General features: G+C 39.7%; 1 protein-coding gene across 3 annotated transcripts in view; it reads right to left on the bottom strand.

The window, feature by feature from the left end:
• Positions 1-23633, bottom strand: part of Asah2 (N-acylsphingosine amidohydrolase 2) — a 105162-nt gene that overhangs the window by 16396 nt on the left and 65133 nt on the right. For all 3 annotated transcript variants that reach the window (XM_087908001.1, XM_087908000.1, XM_087907999.1), the window contains 10 exons: positions 17960-18080; positions 15689-15814; positions 12270-12356; positions 9802-9906; positions 9612-9693; positions 7488-7603; positions 5932-6026; positions 3795-3834; positions 2762-2857; positions 1715-1810 (listed from right to left, as the gene is read on the bottom strand). In XM_087908001.1, the coding sequence (XP_087764127.1) occupies positions 1715-1810; positions 2762-2857; positions 3795-3834; positions 5932-6026; positions 7488-7603; positions 9612-9693; positions 9802-9906; positions 12270-12356; positions 15689-15814; positions 17960-18080 (964 nt within the window). The remainder of the gene's footprint in view (positions 1-1714; positions 1811-2761; positions 2858-3794; positions 3835-5931; positions 6027-7487; positions 7604-9611; positions 9694-9801; positions 9907-12269; positions 12357-15688; positions 15815-17959; positions 18081-23633) is intronic.

The following is a 23633-nucleotide window of genomic DNA, read 5'->3' as shown; positions in this document are numbered from 1 at the left end:
TTACTTGCTTGCTTGGTTGGTTGCTTGCTTGCTTGGGTTTTTTTTTTTTAAAGTGAGTCTTAGCAATGCAACTTAGACTTACCTGGAAATTGTTGCAGGTTATATCACAGGTTGTCCTGAATTCATGATTCTACTACACTAGTAGCGCAAGGGCAAGGGTTACAGACAACTACCAACATGCTTGGTTCAAACTGTAGGTAATCTTTTAACCAAAGTCATTACCAAGGTTCTCTCCTGGTCCCAAATCTGAGCTAAATAATATAATAAATATATCTTTATTTAAAAATTAAGATTACCCTGACTGGTATAACATTTTCCACAAGATTTATCAACTTAAATGGGGTCATCAAGAACAATAATCTCATTTTTTCAATATCCTTTGATGGTTTTTAACCCTTACATTGGACTGTTAATTTTTATAGCATTACATGGTGTGGGGGGATGTATTATTGCTCTTACTCTGCAAGCAAGAAGACGGGATTGAATATACTCAGTTGGTTCTCAAGATCATATAGTCAATCTCAAACTAAGTGACCATAATATAAACCAAGAACCAAGTGTCCAAATGACTAAGTCTAAAACTTAGAGGGGCACTGTGATTTAAAACATTGAGTAAGCAAAGTATATTCAAGTCCCAAGATTGTATTCAAATACAATAAGCAGTTCAACTCAGAGATGTATGAAATTGTCATAGTTGGTCTACAGCATGTAGGTCTCATCTGTTTCAATCCAGTACATCCACACTCTTTCTTTACAGGGTTTATAGTACTTACTATGCTGCAATTTCCCAGCTTTTACTATTATAAGGCAAGTAACATACTTTTTTGCAAATAATATACTTATAATTATAAAGTTTACGTGTATTATATGCAGATCTGTTTATTATCTTATGCTCATTGTTCCGCTTGTCAACTAATTGTACCACAACGGCAGCTATATAAATAACCATCCTAACGGGACTTTTTTTATACTAAAAATCTTTAAATCAGTTGTACACATTTCAGAAACACACGTATGTGAATGCCAAGGCAATATTAGAGTTCAACAAACCTAAGTCTCCATTCATCAGAACAATTTATAGTATATTGAACCATCAAAAAATATAAAATGCTTCTTGTTAAAAAGGCAAGATTCCTCTGGTTGAAAGATACATCTCAATTTCAGAGATGTTATAATGTAGAAAATGAGGATCTCAAACATTCTGTGTCTGTGTGGTCTACTCAACTCTCTGAATAAGAGTAGAGAATCTGGAAAGTGAACGCTGGCTATAGTTATAGTACAGATGGCTACTTACCTACCACCTTCAAGAAATTTTAACCATCTAAAATATGGAGAAAAATAATATCTCCTTATTTCAAAGATAGCTTCATGTTTATAAGATATATAAATGCATATTATCTTATAAATATGCATTTTATATATGAAAATACATATAAAATATATATGAAAAAGACTGCTATTACTAAATGGTAGTTATTGAACTTGAGTATTGCTGTCAGTAAACTTTGAATTACTTTTTTAATGATACCAAGTAGTCCAGCTTTCTTCCCTAAAGAAAACTGCATATAATTTTAAATTTGTCAAATAGTGTATTTAAGGCTTCTTCTTTCTTGATTCTGTGCCTCCTTCTCCTGAAGATAATCATAGACATACAACTACACATACACACACACACACACACACACACACACACACACACACACGATTGGATTACCGTAGCAATTGCTTTAGCAAGATCACTGAAGAGCTGGATGTATGCAGACAGAGTGTGTGGTCCATAAATTGTAGATGCTGCTTCATACCTCTGAGCCTACAAAGAAGAGATGTAGACATTTTGTACACACCAATCTGTTTATAGAAGTATAACATTTTTGGCAAAGAGATGTCCAAACCACTCACATAATCCAATACCAGCAAATACTCAGTGATTTTTGTGAAAACAGAGTGTGAGCCTTTTCCACCAACCAGTCTAAGTGAATGACTGCATCTAGTCATTTTAAAGGCAATGGGATTTTTTTGCTTTTGTCATTTTGGCCCCATTTCTTTTACTCTGAACGATGTTACAGACTCCCACCTCTTGTGCCCATGGTTATTTTAAATTCTTGCAATATAAGTGATCTACCCCAGGCTGAAAGAAAATGAGGGTAGAAAGGATTCTATTTAAAAACTCCTAGATAAGTTGACTGCTAATGGTCCCCTCTGTGGAAGGACTTCCACCTCACCACAGAGCTAAGAAATAGAGCCAAATGCACCTCAGCATCTCATTCTGAGCTCCTGCCCTTGGTGACTCTACAGGAACCTCAAGGCCATCAGTATGCAGGGTCCTCATCATTACAGAAGCAGCAGCTTTTCCTGCAGTGTTCTGCATGACACCCTTCCACTGTCTCTGCTGCGATCACTTGGCCATCGTATTAGACCCCTCTTCCTACCTCGTACCACGTTCTGTAAGTCTGTAGATTGTATCATAATTATTCTTACCAAAGCTTAAGTGCATTCTGGGTAGTCATTTGCATGTCACAACGCAGGCTTCTTACCAGTGCCCCCAACAAAGCAAGTTTCAGGAGAAGGTGGAAGTCAATGAGACTATTATGCTGACAAATACTTGGAAGTGATGAGTGCCAAACCAAATATGACCTTTGGCTTATTCTCATCGAGTCTCTACCTAAAACCAAGTCACCTCTCAGAATCATGACCGAAGAAGTCCAGAAAGAATGTGCAATGAAAAAGGAAAAGAAAAGGCCGTGAGAACTTTTTACTTTACCTGGTATTCTTCATACGTGGTGATGTAATGTGTGTAAACATTGCACAGACCCGAAACAACAACAGTCATATCCTTCATCCCGTACAATTCAAACTCCTAGGAGGGAAAAGTGGAAGACTTATTCCTCTTAAGGCTGTTGTTATCTGAACTCTGCATAAGGTGCACATTGCTATGAGTTATTAACAGCAGACATATCTCTTTTTTTCTTTTTTTATTGATTTTATTTGACTACACATTTTTCTCTGCTCCCCTCCCCTTCAACCCTCTCCCATGGTTCCCATGCTCCTAATTTACTCAGGAGATCTTGTCCTTTTCTACTTCCCTTGTAGTCCAGGTTTTCTGGGTTTGTGAATTGTAGGTTGGTTTTCTTTGCTTTACGTCTAAAAGCCACTTATGAGTGAGGACATATGATATTTGAGGAAACATACCTCTTAAGGAAAATCTTCCCAATGACCAAAACCACCGAGGAACATAGAGATGTCAAAGAGTACTTTGTAAATTAGACCTAATCTCCACTAGAGTTGGAAAAATCAATGGTGCTATGAAAATCTTAATAATCATATCAGCGGGTGTAGACTCCTATCATTAAAGAGAAATTGCCTCAAAACCATATTGAGCTTATATTATATAATTCAGACATGTTATTAGACCCAACTAATAAGACAAGACATTTATTACGTTGTCATTTTTCAACTATTCTTAATACATCCTGACTCTCAAGAAAATATACAGAAGAAACAAAATTCTTCTAGTGCAAGGGTTTTATTTAGACCATTCGTGAGGTTCTAAGCAACCTCTAGACATAATTTACTACTTATGTCATGCAAGCATTAACAATTTTAGTTATTAAAATGTAAATGCCAATAAAATATTTTACTTGGTTATAATTACCTTACTGACATTTCATATTCATCTCTATCCATGACCTTCAGGAATTGCAAACTTTAGCCATTTTAGGAAAGAATAATTTAATAGGGAATTTCTTCCTTTTCAAATACAAATGTGCAAGCATTGTAGTTCATATTTAACTTACTTTTTTAACTGCCTCTCGAAATCTTCGTCCTGACATGGTTCTGTGACAAGAAAGCAGAGTTATGTAAACATTCTCCCATTTGGAATGTGTGGGAACTATTCAAAAAGGCTTTTAGTAAATGCCAAGAAACTTAGCCTAGCTCACCCACAGCAGTAAAATATGTAGGAAGTCGATGGTGGGGGGGGGAGGCTTAGCTTTTTCCCTTGACTGGCCTATCTTCAAAGAAAATCCTGAATACAATGGCCCCAAAGACGGAAATGAACTCAATGAACAACAATGAGAGAGGAAGATCATCAAAAGTTGGGGTGTAGCTCAATGATGGAGTACTTTCCTAAGAGGAACAAAGCCCAGAGCTCCTCCCCTGGTGCCATAAAAAAAATGACAACATCATTTCCTATTCATGGTTTTGACACAATGGGTTAGTTGCATTCTACAAGTGAGAGCTTGGGCCCAGAGAAAGTTTGATAGTTGGCCCTACCTACAAGTAGGTACTCTTTCATTTTTCATATTTATTCCTCCAATATCATCTTGAATATTTACAGTTCACCAGGGGCACTTTTATGTGCTGATGATTTAATGGAATGAAAATCACATTCCAAGAATGGAAGGTGACCACCAAATAAATGAGGATGTGAGCTGAAGATACGCAGAGAATAACGAAGCAGAGTAAGGATGGAAGGGGGTGGTGGGAAGGGTGGTGCTGATGCTGACGCTGGCGCTGAAGGGAGAGCGACAGCGATGGGTTCTTGCTGGTAAAGATGGTTTTAGGTAGTGTGAATAGATCTATATTAGCATCTCTATTCAAGATTCGAGCAGAGGAGTTTTAAAAAAAATTAAAAGACTTGGCCATGAGACTAACCAGAGAAGATGTGTTTCACGCAGAAAGAACCAGAAATTTAAAGTCTCTGAGCTCAGAACATGCTTTAGTGAATCTAGCAAGTGTATCTGTAGTTCTATCTATACAAAAAAAAAAAAACCAAAACCAAAACCAAAATTGACAATGGTGCAGCAGGACTGAAGCAGGGCGAACAAGAGGCAAAGTCAAAAGATACCAAAACAGGGAGCTGCATGAGACACAGACTGTGTGGGAACCTGGAGGAAATCTGAATGATCCAAGGATTACCTGGAATAAGATGGGAAAGGACTGGAAGGTTTTGGACAGAGAAGTGGCACATTGGAGTCCTGGTTTAAAGCAATGGTTCTCAATCTATGGGTCACAACACCTTTGGCAAACCTCAAGCTCCAAAAAATTTACATTATGATGCAAGACATTAGCAAAATTAGAGTTGTGAAGTAAATATGAAATATGAAAGAAAATAATGTTATGGTCACCACAGCATGAGAAACTGTGTTAAAGGGTCACAGCATCAGGACCACTTTTTAAAAGAAATGCAGGAGACTGCTGCATTGAGAAAGGACTACAGAGGAATAATAAAGGAACCCAAATTGGAGGTTACTGGAATAATCTGAGCGAAAGAAAATGGTGATGGGGAATTAAAGAATGTGCTGGGTAGAATGTAAGAACTTGATATGTTCCTGAAAGAGGTAAAAAGAAATTCAAGGACTATCTCGACAACTTCCCCTTACGAAAATAAGAAAGATTGTAAAATATACAGGCTTAGAACATTCTTCAGTCTTTCCAATACCTAAACTGATGTGTTCAAATCTTTTCATATTGTTTCAAGTCCGTATACCAACACAATTTATTGCACCCTTCTACATTTGGAATGCCACATTTGTGGATTTTTCACGCTTTTCCCATCTTTTTCACGGGTGAGAAGTTGGCATAGACAGATTTATTCTTCAGAGGCCCCGCGAAAAGAGAAAAAAATTATTTGTCACTGCTGCCAAACATAGTACAAGAGATCAGCAGAGAACTATCTTCCCCTAGAAATTAGGCCCAGGGACAAGGAGATGCCTCAGTAGGTAAAGGTGCTGGCCACCGAGCTTGATGACCCAAGTTCTGTCTCCAGAACCCATATGGTGACTTGTGTGATCTATCCTCTGACCTCCACAGGTATGTCAAGACCTATATGTCCCACCCACAAGCACACAACAACAGATAAGTGATTTTAAAAAGAATTAATCCCGACAGAAATCCATTTGTTTAGTATGAAACATTTTATAAAGAACTTACGTAAATTCCCCAGGGATAGCAGCTATGGCCAAAGACCCAAGAGTGACAATCTGAACATCAACAATATCTGGGTGCCAAGGATGAGGTTTCGTCAGCTGAGACCCAATAAAAGAAAATGACATTAGGTATAAATTAACCTTTCCATTGTCAACAGTCATACGAGTGTCTTAAACAATTTCACATGTTTGAAGCTAGTTTTGTTTTTCTTACCACATCCATAGGATTCATTTCTAGCTATGATGTAACATTAAATACATCATGTACATGTTTATGTCCTGGCTGTAGCATATGAATCTCAAATGCAAGCTCCCTTGGTAAGTTCAGAGTGCTAAAGCATTTGAAGGAGCTTTGGTGGGCTCCTCATTCTGTGCAGGGTAAATGATGGCCTCCTCAATGGATATAGAAAACCATCTGTAATAGTTTATTGCAATCATTTTTGTTTTTACCCCGGCGTTGTTTTAAGTTGATAACTTCCAAGTCTGGCTTTATCTTCCAAGGTTCCTTCAAGAGAATCTATACTTTTCCATACTTTGACTAGTGGAAACTGTCTCTCCATCCCTTCCTTCCCTCTTTCTCCTACCCTAACAATTTTAATAGGATACTGGAAGAGTCTACTTTATATACTTAACACTCCAACAATCATGTCTCTATGAATAGTGGAATGAATTTTTAACACTGCAAATGTAAAAAAAAATTACATTCTGAAGTAGTGTTAAAAGAAAAATACTTTAAGTGGACAGTGATAGTGTTTGCCTTTAATCCTAGCACTTGGGAGACAAGAGGTAGGTGGATCTCTGAGTTTTAAGCCAGCCTGGATGGAGTTCTGGAGTAAGTTCCAGGACAGCCAGGGCTACACAAACAAATCCTGTCTTGAAAAGCAACCAAAAATTTACTTTAAATACTGATGTTGTCAAATAAGCAGAAGGAATTGAGTTGGATCTGCAGCATTCACATAAAGGCAGGCATGGTGGTGTGGCATGTACTTAGAATCTTAGCACTGGGAGGTGGAGACAGAGGGATCCCTGGGGCTTGCTGGTCAACCAGTCTAACCTAATTGGTGAGCCCCAGTTCCTAGTGAGAGTCCATGTCTCAATATATAGGTAAGTAGTGCAGAGGAAAAGCATCTGAGGTTACCACATACATCTACACACACACACACACACACACACACACACACACACACACGTGAATGTACACCTATACATTCAAAGGAAATAAATGTATATGTGGGGTCTGGCTGACCGGGAAGACTCTGCAGGTAACGTGCAGCCACACAACTCTGAGTTTGATCCTCAGGACCCATGTGCAAAAAGAGATCTGCACAAAAGTGTCCTCTGCCCTTTGCAAACATTCCCCCACATATATTACATATGCATGAAATAATAATAAATATGTAATCATAATAATAAATTATTCAAGAATATCTAAACAAACTCTTTCATGTCAGTAGTCATTGACCCTTCATTATCTGACTATTATTACATTGACCACTTATTATAGCTCAGACACCACAAAGCATAATATTCTGACTCCATTATGACAAGCAAATGCCTCACCTCTCCAGTGTGAAGTAGAATTGGCTTGGGTTTATGGCATTCTATGATTTCTTCAGATGGTTTGCCCAAGAGCTGGTCCCGAATAGTGTCCCAAAATAGATCCCCTTCTGTTGTTCCTATTAGGATTGTTATGGTTAATAAGATCCCTGCGCCAGAACTCTGCAGATGCCACGATTTAGATAGTATTACACACAATCATTTTAGACGTATCAAATATTTTGTTAAGGTCACCGCTCAATGGCTGCAACAATTTGAGCAATATTTCTTTGTTGAGAAAACAAAGAAGAAGTGTTTTCTGCATGTCAAAAAATAATAGCCCTTAATTAGATTGTCATTTTTATAAAAGATAATAGAATACATTTTGTGTGGTAATCTCAGTGTTCGGTTTATATTAATATAACTCCTTTATGTCATAAACAAAGACAGTTTTATAATCCACACATTTGTGAACTGCATCATCTTTTTCTCATTTAAAAAACTAACAATGATGACTTCAACATGTAATACCAGCTGTCTGGCATGTAGACTAAAATAGTAAAACTTTTGGAATTACAGGGTAAGCCTTGCTGATGATACGTGGTTCTTGGGTGTGATGACAAGCCACTAGTCACAAAAAGGAAACTGATCAACACATTTTTGTCTCAAAGAAAATAATCATAAAATTGTGAAGATAACCTATCAAATTAGGGAATTTTTTTCAAATAATTTATCTGCTGAGGGATTTGTTTACGAAAATATACTTTAGAAAACCCCATAACTCAATGGTTGCAACCAAAACCCAAACTTAACAAAGAGTACATAAATAAACACTTCTCAAAAACATAGATGATGGCCAATAATCACACAAAAAGACCTATGACATTATCAAGCAGATGCAAATCTAAAACACAATAAGAGACATCATTCCACACACATGCTGACTAGAATCAACATGCTAGATAATAAAGATTGACGAAGATGTGGAAAAGCTGAATGGCTATTTTGAGGGCATAGACATAAACTAATATAGCCATTTTAGAGCTTATGTGATAGGTCTTTAGATGTTAAGACACAGTTAGTATATGACCAGCAAACTCTTTTCTAGATACACACCCAAGAAGAAAACTGCAAATACAGACCCAACCAAGCCCTTGGACATATGCACTAAGGACCTCATAATTCATAATGTATTTTTTGAAAGTGTAGCAACCCCAAGATCCATCAACTAAGAAATTGGCAAGTAACATCTGGTATATTGATACCATGAACAAATTCATCCATAAAAAAAATGGTATGCTTCCACATCTCTATCTCCATGTACCTCAAAAGCACAATGCTACATAAAAGATGCAAAAAAAATTTCATATGAAATATCTAAAGTAGAAAAATGGGAAGATGGGAGGCTTATTGGTTGCTTATACAGTGGCAGAGAAATGTGACAGCTAACATGTTCAGATTTTCTGCTGGAGTGATGGAAATTCCAAAGTTGACTATGGGAAGAGTGTATGCCTGCCAACATATTAAAATCCATCAGATGTACTTTAAATGGCTGACTTATATGGCTTGTCAATTATTTCTCAGTAGATAACTGTTATTGCTGAGTTATAGGAGGCTTTCTAAAATATATTTTCTGTACAATTCCCTTAAATTATTTGTAAACATTTTCTCTCATTCTCATGGTTGTTGTTGGTTTTTTTTTCTACTTTCTTCATTATAGTCTGGGCACACTGCCATCACAAGGAAATCATGACTGCCTAAAGCAATGGATAACCTGGGGCCAGGAAGACGGTTCAGTGTGTGAAGTCCTTGCTTCCAAAGGGTAAAGATCTGAGTTCAAATACACACACACACACACACACACACACACACACACACACACACACACACTAAATGCATTACCAAGGTTCATCAATATACTGAAATGCCAAGAGAATTTGTTTCTGCTTCTATCTGCATTAACAAAGCTAAGGGGTAAAAGACACCTATCCCTGGGGAATCGAGACATCACAGCCAAACATGGCCGGCCTGAAGCCTCCTGAGTCAGACATGGGAATCATAAACACATTGACCACAGTTAAGCTTCGTTAGGAAACAGAAGCCTGAAGCCTCCGAACCTGGAAGCACGCACTCCATCCTCCCTCTCACCCTGTGTAATATTGAGGCCCGAAACTCCATCAATTGTGCCTGCTGCGAAACTGTAGCCCAGGGCAGGTTTACATGTCTTCGCCTGAAAAAGGATCATAAAGCAAAAACAAAGACACAGAAGGTCAGCAGTAAGTAACAATGGGCTGTGCTCTGCCCATGTAAAACGGTCAGGACCCTCTGTCATACTCACTACATGTGTGTCATTGATCTGCACGCTCACATCTGTCATGTTCACCCACTGGTGAGCTGCAAACACTGGTCCAGTCACCTCCTCGGAGGCAGAATCATGTAGCTCCTAGAAAAGCCATATAAAAGTTCACTGTCATGGGGGCGGGGGGGAACTAGAGAGAAATGAACACTAACCCAGGCACCTAGCACTTACTGCACCAAGATAACTTCCTCTTACTCACTGCTTGAGAGCATCCGCAGCCCCTTTCCCACCTCCACAGTTCTCTCATCGTTTCCAGGGCTTCCCAGAACCTGAAACCTCCAGGGATGTCGACCTGCATCTATTCATCCCAAATAAGAATGTAACATGAAGCAGATCATGACGTAAAAGCTCCAGGCTCACACTCCCTGGAATGCCAGGCTGTCAGCAGGCAGACTTGGCATAAAGCATCCTCTTAGGACCCCTGAGCTCTCCAAAGACAGGTAGTGGCTCAGACACTGTGTCCCTCAAATATCAGCTAGTCATTGGCGTTCCTGCATTTTTTTTAATATAAAATCAAGTGATATTTTTCCAAAAGTACGGGAAATGTAATTTTAATACTTTCAGAGACATTCGTGCTTACTCATCTGTGTCACACAATGCAGGAAAATCCTACTTCAGTACAAGGACGCTGGCCTGGCACCTAGGCCACTTCCATAACAGCCACCTGTGGCCTTTTAAGATAAGCAACTGGAGTCCCAGCTGCAGCCTGCCTCCGCTGATAAGCAGGGAACTTGAGCCTCCCTGAAAAGAGAACCTAGGATCTCTCTGCTCTGATTCTTTTTGCTCTCAGGCCAAGGACAGAAACAAAATTTCTGATACCAAAGTGTGTCACAGGCACACCCTAAAAAGAATCTGTTAATTTAGAATAATCCACTGATAATACCACGGCAAATAAAAAGTAAGTACAGCAATTAGCCTGCCTGTGGTTATAGATTTTATGTCTGATTATTTGAAAGGCACTTTTGTTCTTCTTAATTGCTCCTGAAATATTTTAGAACTCAGAAGAAATTATCTATTTAAACACAAGTAGGCAGTGTAGATGTGTACACACACACACACACACACACACACACACACACACACACGTATGAGTAAGCCATGAAAACAAGGGCATTAAACGTTATCATGAACATAGCAGTTAGAAGCCATTTCTCTTCATAATTTCCCTTGAGATACAACTCTGTAGAAGCAGATACAAAAATGGGGACAGAATAGAAGACAAAATCCATAATGTGTCTGTCACACAAACATGGAGGTCTCAGTTCCATTCCCAGTTCCTGTGTAAAGCTGGGTAGAGGAGGCACACTTCTAGAGCCCCAGTAGGGTAGACGGGCACACTCTTATAACCTCAGTAGCATAGAGAGGTATGCTTCTAGAATCCCAGTAGAGTGGAGAGACACATGTCTAGAACCCCAGTAGGGCAGAGAAGCACATGTCTAGAACGCCAGTAGGGTAAAGAAGCACACTTCTAGAACCCCAGTAGGGTAGAGAGGCACACTTCTAGAACCCCAGTAGGGTGAAGAGGCACACTCTTAGAACCCTAGTAGGGTATAGAGGCACACTTCTAGAACCCCGGTAGGGTAGAGAGGCAAGCTTCTAGAACCCCAGTAAAGTGGAGAAATGAGCTTTTAGAACCCAAGTAAGGTGGAGAAACAAGCTTCTAGAACCCAAGTATTATGGAGATAGTGACAGGATTCCTAGGGCTTGTTGGCCAACCAGTCTAGCCAATTAGTAAGTTCCAAGTTTAATGAGACATCTCCTCTCAAATAACAAGATAGAAGGCAATTCAGCAAGACTCCCAACCCCAACCTTGGGTCTCCGCACACATGTGTACACATGCACATGTGTACATGCACCCCACACACAAAAGCACATAGCTGTACATACATCCATCACACACATGAAACGAAAATTTTAGGAGCAGGAGTGGAATCATTCCTAGCAATCCCATTGAAAGCCAGATTCTCCCTTTAACACGAGGCGGAAAAAAGATGTGACCTCTGCCCTTTCAAAGAAGTATACAAATAAATGGGAATTTTTGGTGCCAGAGATGCTCAGCTCAGCTTTGTCACTGAAGGCCAAGTTCAGAAGTGCTCAGGTGCCTTTAGCCAGGCAATGACTGGAGAGGTTTCTGAGAATCCTCACGAGGCCACGTTAACTGAGCACTTTACAATCTATCTGTCAGCTCAGTCGGAGCTGCGCGCTCAGGCTTTCTAACATCCTAAAATAGAACATCTTCCTGCCTGCTTGGTTTTAAATGCACTAGGAAGTCTGACCAGATGAGACAGAGTCCTGCGTGGCTCCCAAGGGCAACCTCCCAAACCCAAGTCTTTCAGACTTCCTGGCCAGGCTGAGCTCTTGCAATTACGGACTTCCTAATAAATGATGTCTGTGGGTTTTAAAGAGCAACACGAAACAAAGATGCAAAGCGCTGGGCTCGTGCCTACCTTGGCTCTCTGGTAGATGGCCCATCCTATAATCTGTGCGCTGTCAAACATGTCTTGCCCAGGTCCACTGGCCATGCACATGCTAGGCTGCAGCAAAATGAGACAATATGATCCATGGTGCGACGACAGACGGTTTTAAGAACTGGAAAATTACAACTGAATCCAACCAACTATGTGTGCTAAGTCAATTCTAGCTTTTCTCTTGAGACATTTTCTCCATTTACGGGCTAGGGCAAACAGAATCGTGCATGCATTTGTAGCAGAGAGTGCTTTTAGGATGCATCTATTCCAGGCACTTCCTTCTAAAATTAGGAAACAGAGATTCGACTTGGTTGAGAAATTTGCTGGACATTACACTAGGAGCTAACTCGGAGCTGGGACTGGAAGGTAGGCGTTACCCTCTGTCGCTGCCTTCTTACTTGTTCATGCTTGTCTGGGACTCTCGCTCTGACTGTCTTACACGGAGACTCATTGGGATTGCATTAGAACAGTTAGCAATCCTGGGAGGAAAAGGAACAACTCCAGCTTTATACCCAGTTTCCAAGAGCAGGAAATCCAAGGTTAACCAAATACTTCAATACAATGAATGTCACAAAAACATATGGAAAGAAACTACAGGCAAATAAATGGTACAGTGTGAGAAATAAAAATGACTTAAAAATAATAAGAAAACAGTCTTTGTAAGTTTGAGACCTTAAACATTTTAGAGATCTATATAGGAGGGACAACCTAATAAAGCTGAGAATCAATAGACTAAGGAATTTTCATACTATTAGGACAAATGTTTTAAAAACTAATATATTAGGGACCTTAAGATTCTTCATAGAGAAAAACATATTGTTTTTACCTATGCCAGAGAGATAAACTCATTATACTCATTTCTTACACATCTGTGCTTGCTCTAACACTACCCATAACAGCTCCCATCAACCACAGTGCCCATCAGCAGACAACTAGCATGCGTACACAGTAGAAGGCTTCTCAGCGACGAAAAGGGGTGGAATCCCTACATTTGCAGCAACGTGCATGAAACTGGAGGCCTTCTGTTCAGTGAAATAACCCAGACACACAAAATCAAACACCACGTACTCTGATTCACTTGTGAAAGCTAGAAAGTTGGTCGTGTGCAAGAACGGGGTGGAAGAGGAGTCAACAGAGACCGGGAAAGGTGGAGAGGAAAGGGGCAGAGAAAAGTCAGATAAGGGCATCAAAACAATGCTAGACAGAACTTGTTCTGGGTTTCTGTAGCACAGTAGGGCAACAACTGCTGACAACAACGTATGCTATATTTAAAATAATGAGAAAGGTGCGAAATGCCCAACATGTAAAAATAATTAATGTCTGAAGAGGTGGGTGTGCATATTACCCTAACATCATTATGCAGATTAACAAATATAAACTTGTCCAAGTACTGCATCTAAATTTGAAGAATAAAAGGGAAAGAATGTCCTGATTCATGCCCTTTGATTAACCATGCTGAGTTGGCATTTCTCTTATTTGAAATCAAAAGCATCATAATACATGTACCATGAATTACAGACAAAAGGGGTAATTCATATTCTATCTAGCCATTTATCTATCTCTCATGTATGTGTAAATGGCCATTCAACATAAGAACATGTTCGACTTCATGAATAATGAAATGAAGATTTTAACCTACAGCTAGTTCTTTGAATATTATACCATCAAGAAATCTAAGAGTGATATACTTGGCTTAAATGAAGGTCAGGACAATAGTCATTTACACATGGGTGGGTGGAAAATCCACTGAGAGGGTAGATAGGTAGACATGAGTATCATACATTGGCTGTGTTCTCTCTTCAACAGAAAATTTTTAAGTATGTCCTGAGTGGGGACTCCTATACCTGTGCAGATGTGTTTGAGGTCAGTGATCAAGCATGCTTACAAGAAGGAAGAGAAGAGAGAGGAAAAGAAAAACAGAAAAGTAAAGACTAGATTAACTCAATAATGGCACTTAAAAGTGAGTATAGGAAAATTACTTTAGTTATGGCTTAGAATGCGTTTGTTGGAAATAAAGAAACACATCCCAGAAGAGTGAGGAAGTGCAAACTCACATAAATGCCATTGGACAGAAAGCAAATGCTGTCTGCAGGATTTCTTGGAATGAGGGAAGTCAAAAAAAACATAACTAGAAAGTAACAGATTTTAGAAGGAATGAGAATCTTCTCATGGTTTTTCTTATTATAAAAGAAAAGTTCATTGTAGGAAAACATGAAAACACATCGACAGGAAAATGCCACAGGAACATCAAAAGAAGAATCACTAACAATTAAAGATGTGTCACTTTTCCTTTCACTTCAACATTCATCTTGAAAAATTGCTATTATAGTGAATATGCAATATTGAATCCAAATTTATAACTCCACAAGCTTTCCCCCACATTATCCAGTATTCCAATATTTGATAAATTACTGCATAATATTATGCTGCAGATGAGTACGATTTATTTAACCATTTCATCTATGAATTATGGAGTTTAATAAGTAATCTTAAAATGTATGACAAATTAACTGTGTGAAAATTGCCCAAGTGAAGAAAAAGGGAAATTTTGCAGCTAAAAACAATAACATGCATAACTGTTAACCCATGTTGCTCCTCGAGTAGGTTTGAAGGGCAGAAACACAGTGTAACCGAATCAGCAACATGAAATGGTGGTGCTTGGTGTCCTAGTTACTTTCTATTGCTGTGCTGAAACACCATGACCAATGCAAGGTAGAAAAGAGTTTGATTGGGTTCACAGTTATGTTGGGGGAGATAAGGCACAAAGGTAGGTGAGTGGAACAGCTGCTGAGAGCTGACATCTTAATCTACAAGCAGGAACAAAGGAGAATAAGGAAATGGCATGAGCCATTTGAAACCTTAAAGCCCACCTTTAGTGACAAACCTCCTAAGCCACACCCACTAATCCTTCCCACACAGTTCTACCAATTGGGAACCAAATATTCAAACATGTGAGCCTATGGATACAATTCACATTGAACCACTACACTGAAGGACTTTTAATTTTTACTACTTTGAGAATCGGTGTTATTTGATGTTTTATAGAAAGACCAATTTTTAATTTTAAAGCAAAAAAAGAAAATCTATTTTTAAAAGTACTACAGGTTTACAGTCTGTAAGAAATGTCATAGCAGGAAGTTTTGGGTGCAACCTTGAAATCTCAGATTTACAAGGCAAAATGTTTTAAGCCGTCCAGGTTCAGGTCAGTACACATTACCCCTGCATTTGACATCACAGTGGAAAACTCAGACAACCCACTTAAAATTTAGAGGAGTTGGGTAAATGCTTCAGAGCACAGTGGAGACTGGAGAGCAGTGGGCCAGTGTGTACTTGGAAACAACACATTTGCATGCCATTGATGAATATTCAAACATGGAGTGCATGCCCTTACTACCTACCCCGCCGACGGGACAGGTGCTTTTCTCGTTGTCACAAGACTCTCCTGTGTTGGTGCAATGTGGACCAAGGATGTTGGGGGACACGTCTCCGAGATTTGATGAAGCAAAGCCTGCTACAAATGGTCCCTGCCAAAATGAACGCACATTACCTTTTATTTTGTTTCTTTAGTAAAAACACAAACACTCAATCCACTCAAAACTTGTGTATGAACATACGTGTGTGGAGAAGTGCAGAAGTCAAACTCAGGTATCTTTCTCGGAAGCTCTGCCTCATTCCATTGTTTGTTTTGGAGGCACAGCCTCTCACAAACTGTCCATCTGCTGATGAGGCAGTGCTGGCTGACCCATGAACCCCAGGATCTGCTTATCATTGCCTCTCCTACACTGAGATTATAAGCATGCCCAAATTTTGGCTTGAATGCTAGGTTCAGAAAGTATTTTACTAATTGAACTATTCCTCCAGCCCTCAAACATAGTCATGTACAGGCAATAAAAAGATAAACAATATTCTGAGAATTTTTTTTCTATTTTCTGAACAAAATTTATTTTATTGTATTTATTTTTATCTTATTTTCTAGTTTTTTATTTTCTGAAAAGGCTCCTGCTTTGATCCTATTGCTGAAAATAATCCAACTACCGACAAAGTTTTCAAAGCAGCCCTTCAAAGGCACACCTCTCTCTAATACACAATTTGATAAGAAATGCAGACTATACCAAGTGACAAAATGTGGGGTCATCTATCTAGTGTCTAGGACTTTACCTGAAACCCAGAAGTCTACATGCCCTTGACAGTCACCACCTAGAGCTGGCCCCCTGTGAGCTCCTCCTTACTTCAACCAGATTAGAAACAGACCGGGCATCAGTCTGGACCCACCTCATCCACCATTTCCAATCAACATCTTCAGTTTTCTTAGAGAAAGACATAAATCTATGGCCTTTTTAAGTATAAAGAGGAACCCCTTCCCCCAGATTGCATGGTAGTACACACTTGGAATCCTGCCAACTGGGAGGCTAAAGATGGAAGATCATAAGTTCAAGGTTAGCCTAGACTACATAGCAAGGCCTTTTCAAAAACAGGGGGAAAAATGGGCGGAAGGGATGAAAGGGAGAAAGAAAGAGAGGGAAGGGAAAATGGATGGGAGCAGGGAGAAAAAAAGGGAAAATAAGACAAAAGTCAATGCTAACTATAAAAGAGAAAGATAGCGTTTTGTCTAAAAAGAGACTAAAAGATCAGTTTTTAAAATGTGGTTACTATCTATAAAAGAACCATCATCGTCCACTATGGCCTTCGATTCTTATCCTCTTTATTCATCTACATCTGGTGCTTGCATCCAGTGGCCAGGCAGAGCAGTGTGTCTCCACCATTGTCTATCTGCAGACACTAGTTTATGCATAGCTTAAGAGGTTCCTGCCGTAAGTCAATTGGCTTGCTGGTTTTGTATCTCATTATTAGATGAGTTTCAGGGTCACAGATATCTAGGGTTTCTACTGGCTTAGGTTTATTTTTAACGTGTTTGGGTATTTTGCCTGCATGTATGTTCATGTACCATGTGCGTGCCAGTGCCTGTGGAGGCCAGAAGATGATGCTGGATTCCCTGAGACAGGAGTTACACACGGCTGTGAGCTGCAGTGTGGGTGCTGGGAATGGAGTCTGGCTCCTCTGGAAAATCAACAATGCTCTTAACTGATGAGGCACCTCCCCGGGTCCTTGGGTTTTGTTGGATAAATAAGGTCCTTGGAAGGAATGTTTTCTCTAGAAAAACCTTGAATCAATAAAAAGCATTCATGGTTTTACACCCTCAAGAAGGTGCACGATGCTCTCCTAGCACCAAGTATAAAAGTTAGCATCAGCAAAGTGAATTGCATTACCAGCTTGTCCAGATTATCACAGGCTACAAAACTACGAATCTGATTTTTCTTATATAATTGGTTTTAAATTTACAAAGCCATCAAATAAGAGTCATCTGCTACCAATAGCAAATGGTGTCTTGATTATTTGAAACATTTCTTTCCACAATGGGAGAAAATAGATAGACAGACAAGTAGAAATCTCTTTCCATACGGGTCAGAAGAGGGGTCAAATCTCCTGAAACTGGAGTCGTAGGTGGTTGTGAGGTTCCTGATATGGTTGCTAGGAATCAAGCCCTGTCCTCTGCAAATACTCTTAACAATGAGTCATTTCACCAGGCCAGTGAATTCTTCCTATCCATGAGAACACTTTCTTCTTGACATTTGAATCAAGGTGAAGATTTCAGGGACGTTGATTCTCACCTGTCCAGGTAGATAGCCTTTGTTCTTCTCTTGCTCAAACAGGTAGGCTGCATAGCCCATATTGTCACTATTCACAAGGTGGTTGCTATTGTTCATACTGACAGGGTGTATGGCAAACCAGCTATAAAAGAGCAGAAAGTTCCAAGTTAATTGAGAGAGCCCAAGGAGTGGGACAAAAGGTGACATCTTCTCTCAAAGGTTTAAGTCTTTTCCAGCAAGTAAAAGCACTTTGTAAGACTGACCCGCTACCCACTGCCCCAGTGAAACACATTAAAATGTCTTAAATTCTAAGCAGCCTACATTCAGATTCTTTCACTGTTGGTCAGATAAAATTGCCAATAATATGCCCAAAAGTTCTGATCATTCACATTAGAAAAATACAGGACTTCATTTTCATGAATATTACATCACCATTATCTTCATAAAAGCTTTAACAACTTCCAAGGGTGGTCAGTTACTAGAGAATAGTCCAAATAATTGGATAGACATAGACTCTGTTCTTCAGGACAGACACAAAGATGATAACTATCCCATTTAACCCAATCCAATTCAGTAGACTCTCAGTGAGAGTTAGCAGCACGCCATGCCTGGAATAAATGGAGGTTTCTCTTAGAATCTCACAGAAGACAGAGATGTGAACAAAACGCCCTTAATGTGATATGACAAATGATATAAAAAGGCTTTTCAGACACAGATGACTAGCAATTAATTTGAAGGGCATCACAGAGCTAGAAACGGCAGAGGAAGTGCATGAAGGCCTAAGAGAAGGTGTTATGCATAATTCAGCATGTCCTTATGCATAGTAGTACCTTGTTTAAATATAGATCCATGCACTTTACAAGCTAATTACACATCTGTTACTTTATTTCACAATGCTGGCAGGTCGTTCGTCTCCATCTGCACAGGTGACACCGAGAAGCCAAATGATGGCCCATGTGTCATAGAAGACTGGTGTCCTCTGACAGCTTGTCTGGAAGCCATCACACATCAGCCCTTCGCACAGGGGAAAGAAGCTGTGGCTGTGATTTGGTTGTGAAATTTCTCCCACCGAGTCTTGTGTCCAAAAACTTCGTATTTAACTGGTGGTACTGTTCTGAGAGAGAACAGAACTCTTTGGCTATGGAGCCTAGCTCACCGATGTAGGATTGTAGGCACCTGGTTTGAAGTCGTTAACTTGCGGTTTGCCGGGAAATGAAGCCACAGCTGCCCCCTGTTATCCACTTTATGGCAATTTGCATGACCCAACAGACTATACTCTGTCAAACTATGAGCAAACCACATCGTTCCCTCCTTTTCGGGCATGTTGTCAACGTGCTAGGGAAAGCTAGCTATGGGAAATGCCTGTGGAATGAGGGAGCAGAAAACAGGCTGAATCAAAATACTCAAGCAAAGAGAAATGTTGATTCGTGGAGTCTCAGGTTAATTTAGGAGTTTTCAAACTCCTGGGGATCCAATCCTATGCTGGGAAAAAGGTTTAAATGCTTAGCTTGCATCAGTACCTAAGTGAAATAGCACATAAAACGAAACATGTATTTAAAGACTTGGGTCGTTTTAGGACTTTGAGATCCACTTAAATCCTCCATTCTCATTACATAATAGTAGAAGCAGGGTTAGGGATGATGGCTTGAAGCTCCGTGTACGAGGCCAGCAGCATAAAGAGGTTGCTTTGATTGGTGCAGTGCGGTGTGGTCTGGTGTGGATTACAAAGGATTGGGAGAGACTGCAGGAGCTGAAAGCCTCCAACCAGCAGGAGCCCAATGGTGCTCTATGGGAAGGCCTTTTCACCACACATGCAAATCTCTCTCTCTCTCTCTCTCTCTCTCTCTCTCTCTCTCTCTCTGTGTGTGTGTGTGTGTGTGTGTGTGTGTGTGTGTGTAAAATAGTATATAGTATGTATTATGTAGATATAATAATCGTTATATAGTAATTGACTTTACAATTCTTCAGGTAGTAAACAGCACAGAAACAGAATTGTCACATATTAAGCATAATAAACAATACACATAGGCAAAAATACAGTCAGTATATTGTTTTCATATTCTGATTTAAACAGATAGGAAATAAACTTTATTGGGTTGCCAATACAACTCAGTGGTAGAGCATTTACTTAGCATGTGTACGGCCCTAAACTACACACAAACACACATGCATGCACACAAATCAATTAAATAAACTCAAAAATTTCAAAACTCTCTACAGTATAGACTGGTTATTGAATGCTTAAAAGAAATTGTTTTATTTTAATTTCAAGAATGAGATCTTAGAATCGGGCTGCTACCTTGTACAGCTCCCCTTTTTCAATCACAGATGTATACCCTTCGGGGACAATGTTTGTGAGTCTGAGCTGGACATCTCATTCGAAGTGACTTTATATCAAGGGACGGTCACATTCTGTATCCCACCCCTCCACCACCTCGTGCCAGGGAATCTGAGAGACTGAATACAGATCTGGCTGTGAACCCAGGAGAGCTGTAGAAGGATGCTCTTTCCTGTGGCACAAGGGACTGATTCGCCTCAGAGATGCTCCCATCCAGGATCCTGGCCAATCCTCCGAGTCCGCCATGTTGCTGCATCTCTGTCCATGGCATCGATAACCTTTCTAATAAAGTCCTCATCACCTTGGTATCTCTTCCAGTGTCTCTTGAACCCTCACTACATCCAAAGACCTAACCACAGCGAGCTGAAGTTACCTATTTTTCTAAAAACAAGGTCTTTGCTGAATAGCGACGTACACCGAAATATTTATGAACGGAATATAAGCTTTCTGCTGTTGGCTGTAAAAATATTCTAGTAAAACAAACGAAAATGAGAGTGGAAGAATGAAACAGAATGCTGCCATTTACATCAAAGCTGACTGTCACTGCATGGAGATTGTCCTACTAGGGGCCCTAATTAATGCTAAACTTTTCCAGTGTAGTTTTCTTCCTTTCATTAAAAATAATAATAACGAGATCCTTCTGCCTCAGGCTCCCAATTAATTCCAAAAATTACTAAATACAATAAGTTTCTGGCAAACCATCTGTCTGTAAAATAATTCTGTCCCCAGGTGTCTACTAATCACTGTGCAAAGTGTGGACACTGAAGACAGCCTAGGCTCACCCTCCAGAGCCACCTGCCAGAGTCTATATCTGAAAAATCCTTACCTTGGTCTCTCCCTTCGTCTCCCTTGCTATCTCTCCCCTTTATCCCTCTGTCTGTCCCTTGATTTCCATCTTCCTCTTAAAACACAAAATAAATTCAAATCAAATCAACTATTTCACTATTAGATATATTTTGCTGTTTTAATATTTCCCAATATTTCACTTATTGGGTTTGGAAAAAAATATTGCTGATGGCACAGTAGGCTCATGGTTTCTCAACCAAAATATTGGCATTTGATCTATTGATAATGAGGTGAGACAAATTCAAACACTATACAATTGAAAAAAATGCGCAGAACAATTCTCTCAACGTTGACTGTTATTTCTCACCATGTGCTAGGCAAAGGACTTCAAAACATCTTTAGTCAGATTATTAGTCAGAAACAATGATCATTCTCCTTTCAAAATAATTAAAGTAAGCCTGACCAAGTTCACAGTCACGCATCGAGGCAGTACTGTAAAGCCAGGTCCCCATTGTGGAACCCTGGCTCTTCCCCTCTATTCATTCACTTGCTCATTAATACAAAACGGGGCATCATCTCACCTTGAGAACGGATGTAATGCATTAATTTACCTTCAAGGTAAAGAACTCGTGAGAGAAGTAGAGGAAATAGCGCCAAAGCAAAGAGGAGCAAGCCACTGGGCAATGCATCCTGCCAATGTCAAGTCAATGAAGCATGAAATGTAACTGCTACTATGCTAATTCCCAAGAAACACACGTATTGGTGTGTTTCCATACCAAGGAAGCCATAATCACACACACTAATGTCTATGGGGAAATCAAAGGCTGAGAATTTCTCCTGATTAGACTACAAACTTAATCTATTTATTTCATCTACTTTACAGCTTAGAAAAATCAATTGCTCACTTGCAATAACTACTCAAGATGTCACTTGAACTACAGAAATAAGGGAGTACATCTTTCTGCTCTTCCCTTTGAAAGGTATACTATGAAAATGTTGGGCACATCCCAATGTCTAAGGAACTATGGCAGTGATGAATATTGATAAACGCAGAGTCACAGTCACATTCATTTTAAAAGATTATGGCTACAATTCATTTTTTTTCTGTTCGAAGTAGTATTCCTCAAAGCAAATTTCCGAAGAGTAGAGGAAAGACTTAGTTTCTTAGAAGGAGTTCAAATGAAGACCTAAAAGGATAAACATGCCCCTGGTGACACTTTATGCATAAGGGTAATGTCCATACCTCACTGTAATAAAGGACCCAGAACTCTATTTCAAGTCAGTGCAAAAACAATCAAGAAAGTAAGCCAAATCAGAGACCATTTACACTACAAAGGTTACTACAAAATTCCAGAGACTGAAACACAGTACATGTCAACAGAGTGTATAAATAAATAAGCAGCACAATAAGACTGGCAAGTATAATTAAGGTCTTCTGTTGTATAAATAAGACATTGGAGGAGGAAGATCCCTAGAGCCAGGGATTGAATACAAAATGTGTTTTTTGCTTTGAAAAAATTCTTAACTCTTCTAAAACAAATAGCAAGCCTAGCACTGGTTCCATTCACAGCTCTGGGCCTAATAAATAAACATAATATGAACTGTACCCTATGTAGGAGGTACAGGAATGCGATCACTGGGAACACAACCCAGTGGGTGCTCAGTTCACTGAGCCAGGTACTTCAGTCATTCTAGAGAAAAAGGCTGGCTTGGTGACATACCTGGCAAGGGCCTCTGTGCTAGCTGTAGCCCCCATCCAGCTTAAATGTACACAGACAAGGAAATAGAATGGTGTTAGTACATTCAGAGGTGGTGCTCACAGAGTCTAATGGGGACACGGGAACCCTTTGGGTGAACAATACAAAAAGCTATCATGGATTCATAATCAAAGTAAAGCTTAAATCAGATCATACCTGCTTAACATCGGCCCTAACTCTATTGCTGGCATTCATGAAGAGAGAAAACATAATAAACAAACAACAATGACAAAGAGGGATGCCTGAAGTTGGAGAGAAAAGGCAATGTGAGGATGGAGTTGGCCTGAATGGTGTGCCTGCAGCATGTGGAAGCCAAGGGTTGAGGACAATCACTATAAGCTAAGAATAACACTGCACAGACTCTCCCTCAAAGGACAGCATTAACCCTGTCGATGCCTTGATTTTGGACTTCTGGTCTCTTGATGCATGAGAGGACAACCTGCTGCTATTTGAAGCCCTTTCTCTCTGTGAGTAACATCCCAGAGAGAATAACACACAGCACACAAAGATATATAAGAATGGCTAAGACTATCAACTCCAAAGGGAAACACTAGTGACTTTCTGATGTGGGAGTCCCCTCTGTATGCTGTGACTACCATTAATGAATAAAGAAAAACTGGCTTGGCCTGATAGGGTAGAACAGAGCTAGGTGGGGAAGACTAAACTGAATGCTGGGAAAAAGAAGGAGGAGTTAGGAGGAAGCTATGTAGCCCCATAGGACACACACGCCGAAACTTTACCAGGTAAGCCACAGCCTTGTGGTGATACACAGATTAATAGAAATGAATTAAATTAAGATATAAGAGTTAGCCAG

The sequence above is a fragment of the Myodes glareolus genome, chromosome 7 (genome assembly GCF_982192425.1).
Source record: "Myodes glareolus chromosome 7, mMyoGla1.1, whole genome shotgun sequence".
Lineage (NCBI taxonomy): Eukaryota > Metazoa > Chordata > Mammalia > Rodentia > Cricetidae > Myodes > Myodes glareolus.
This window is presented reverse-complemented; position numbering and strand designations above follow the sequence as displayed.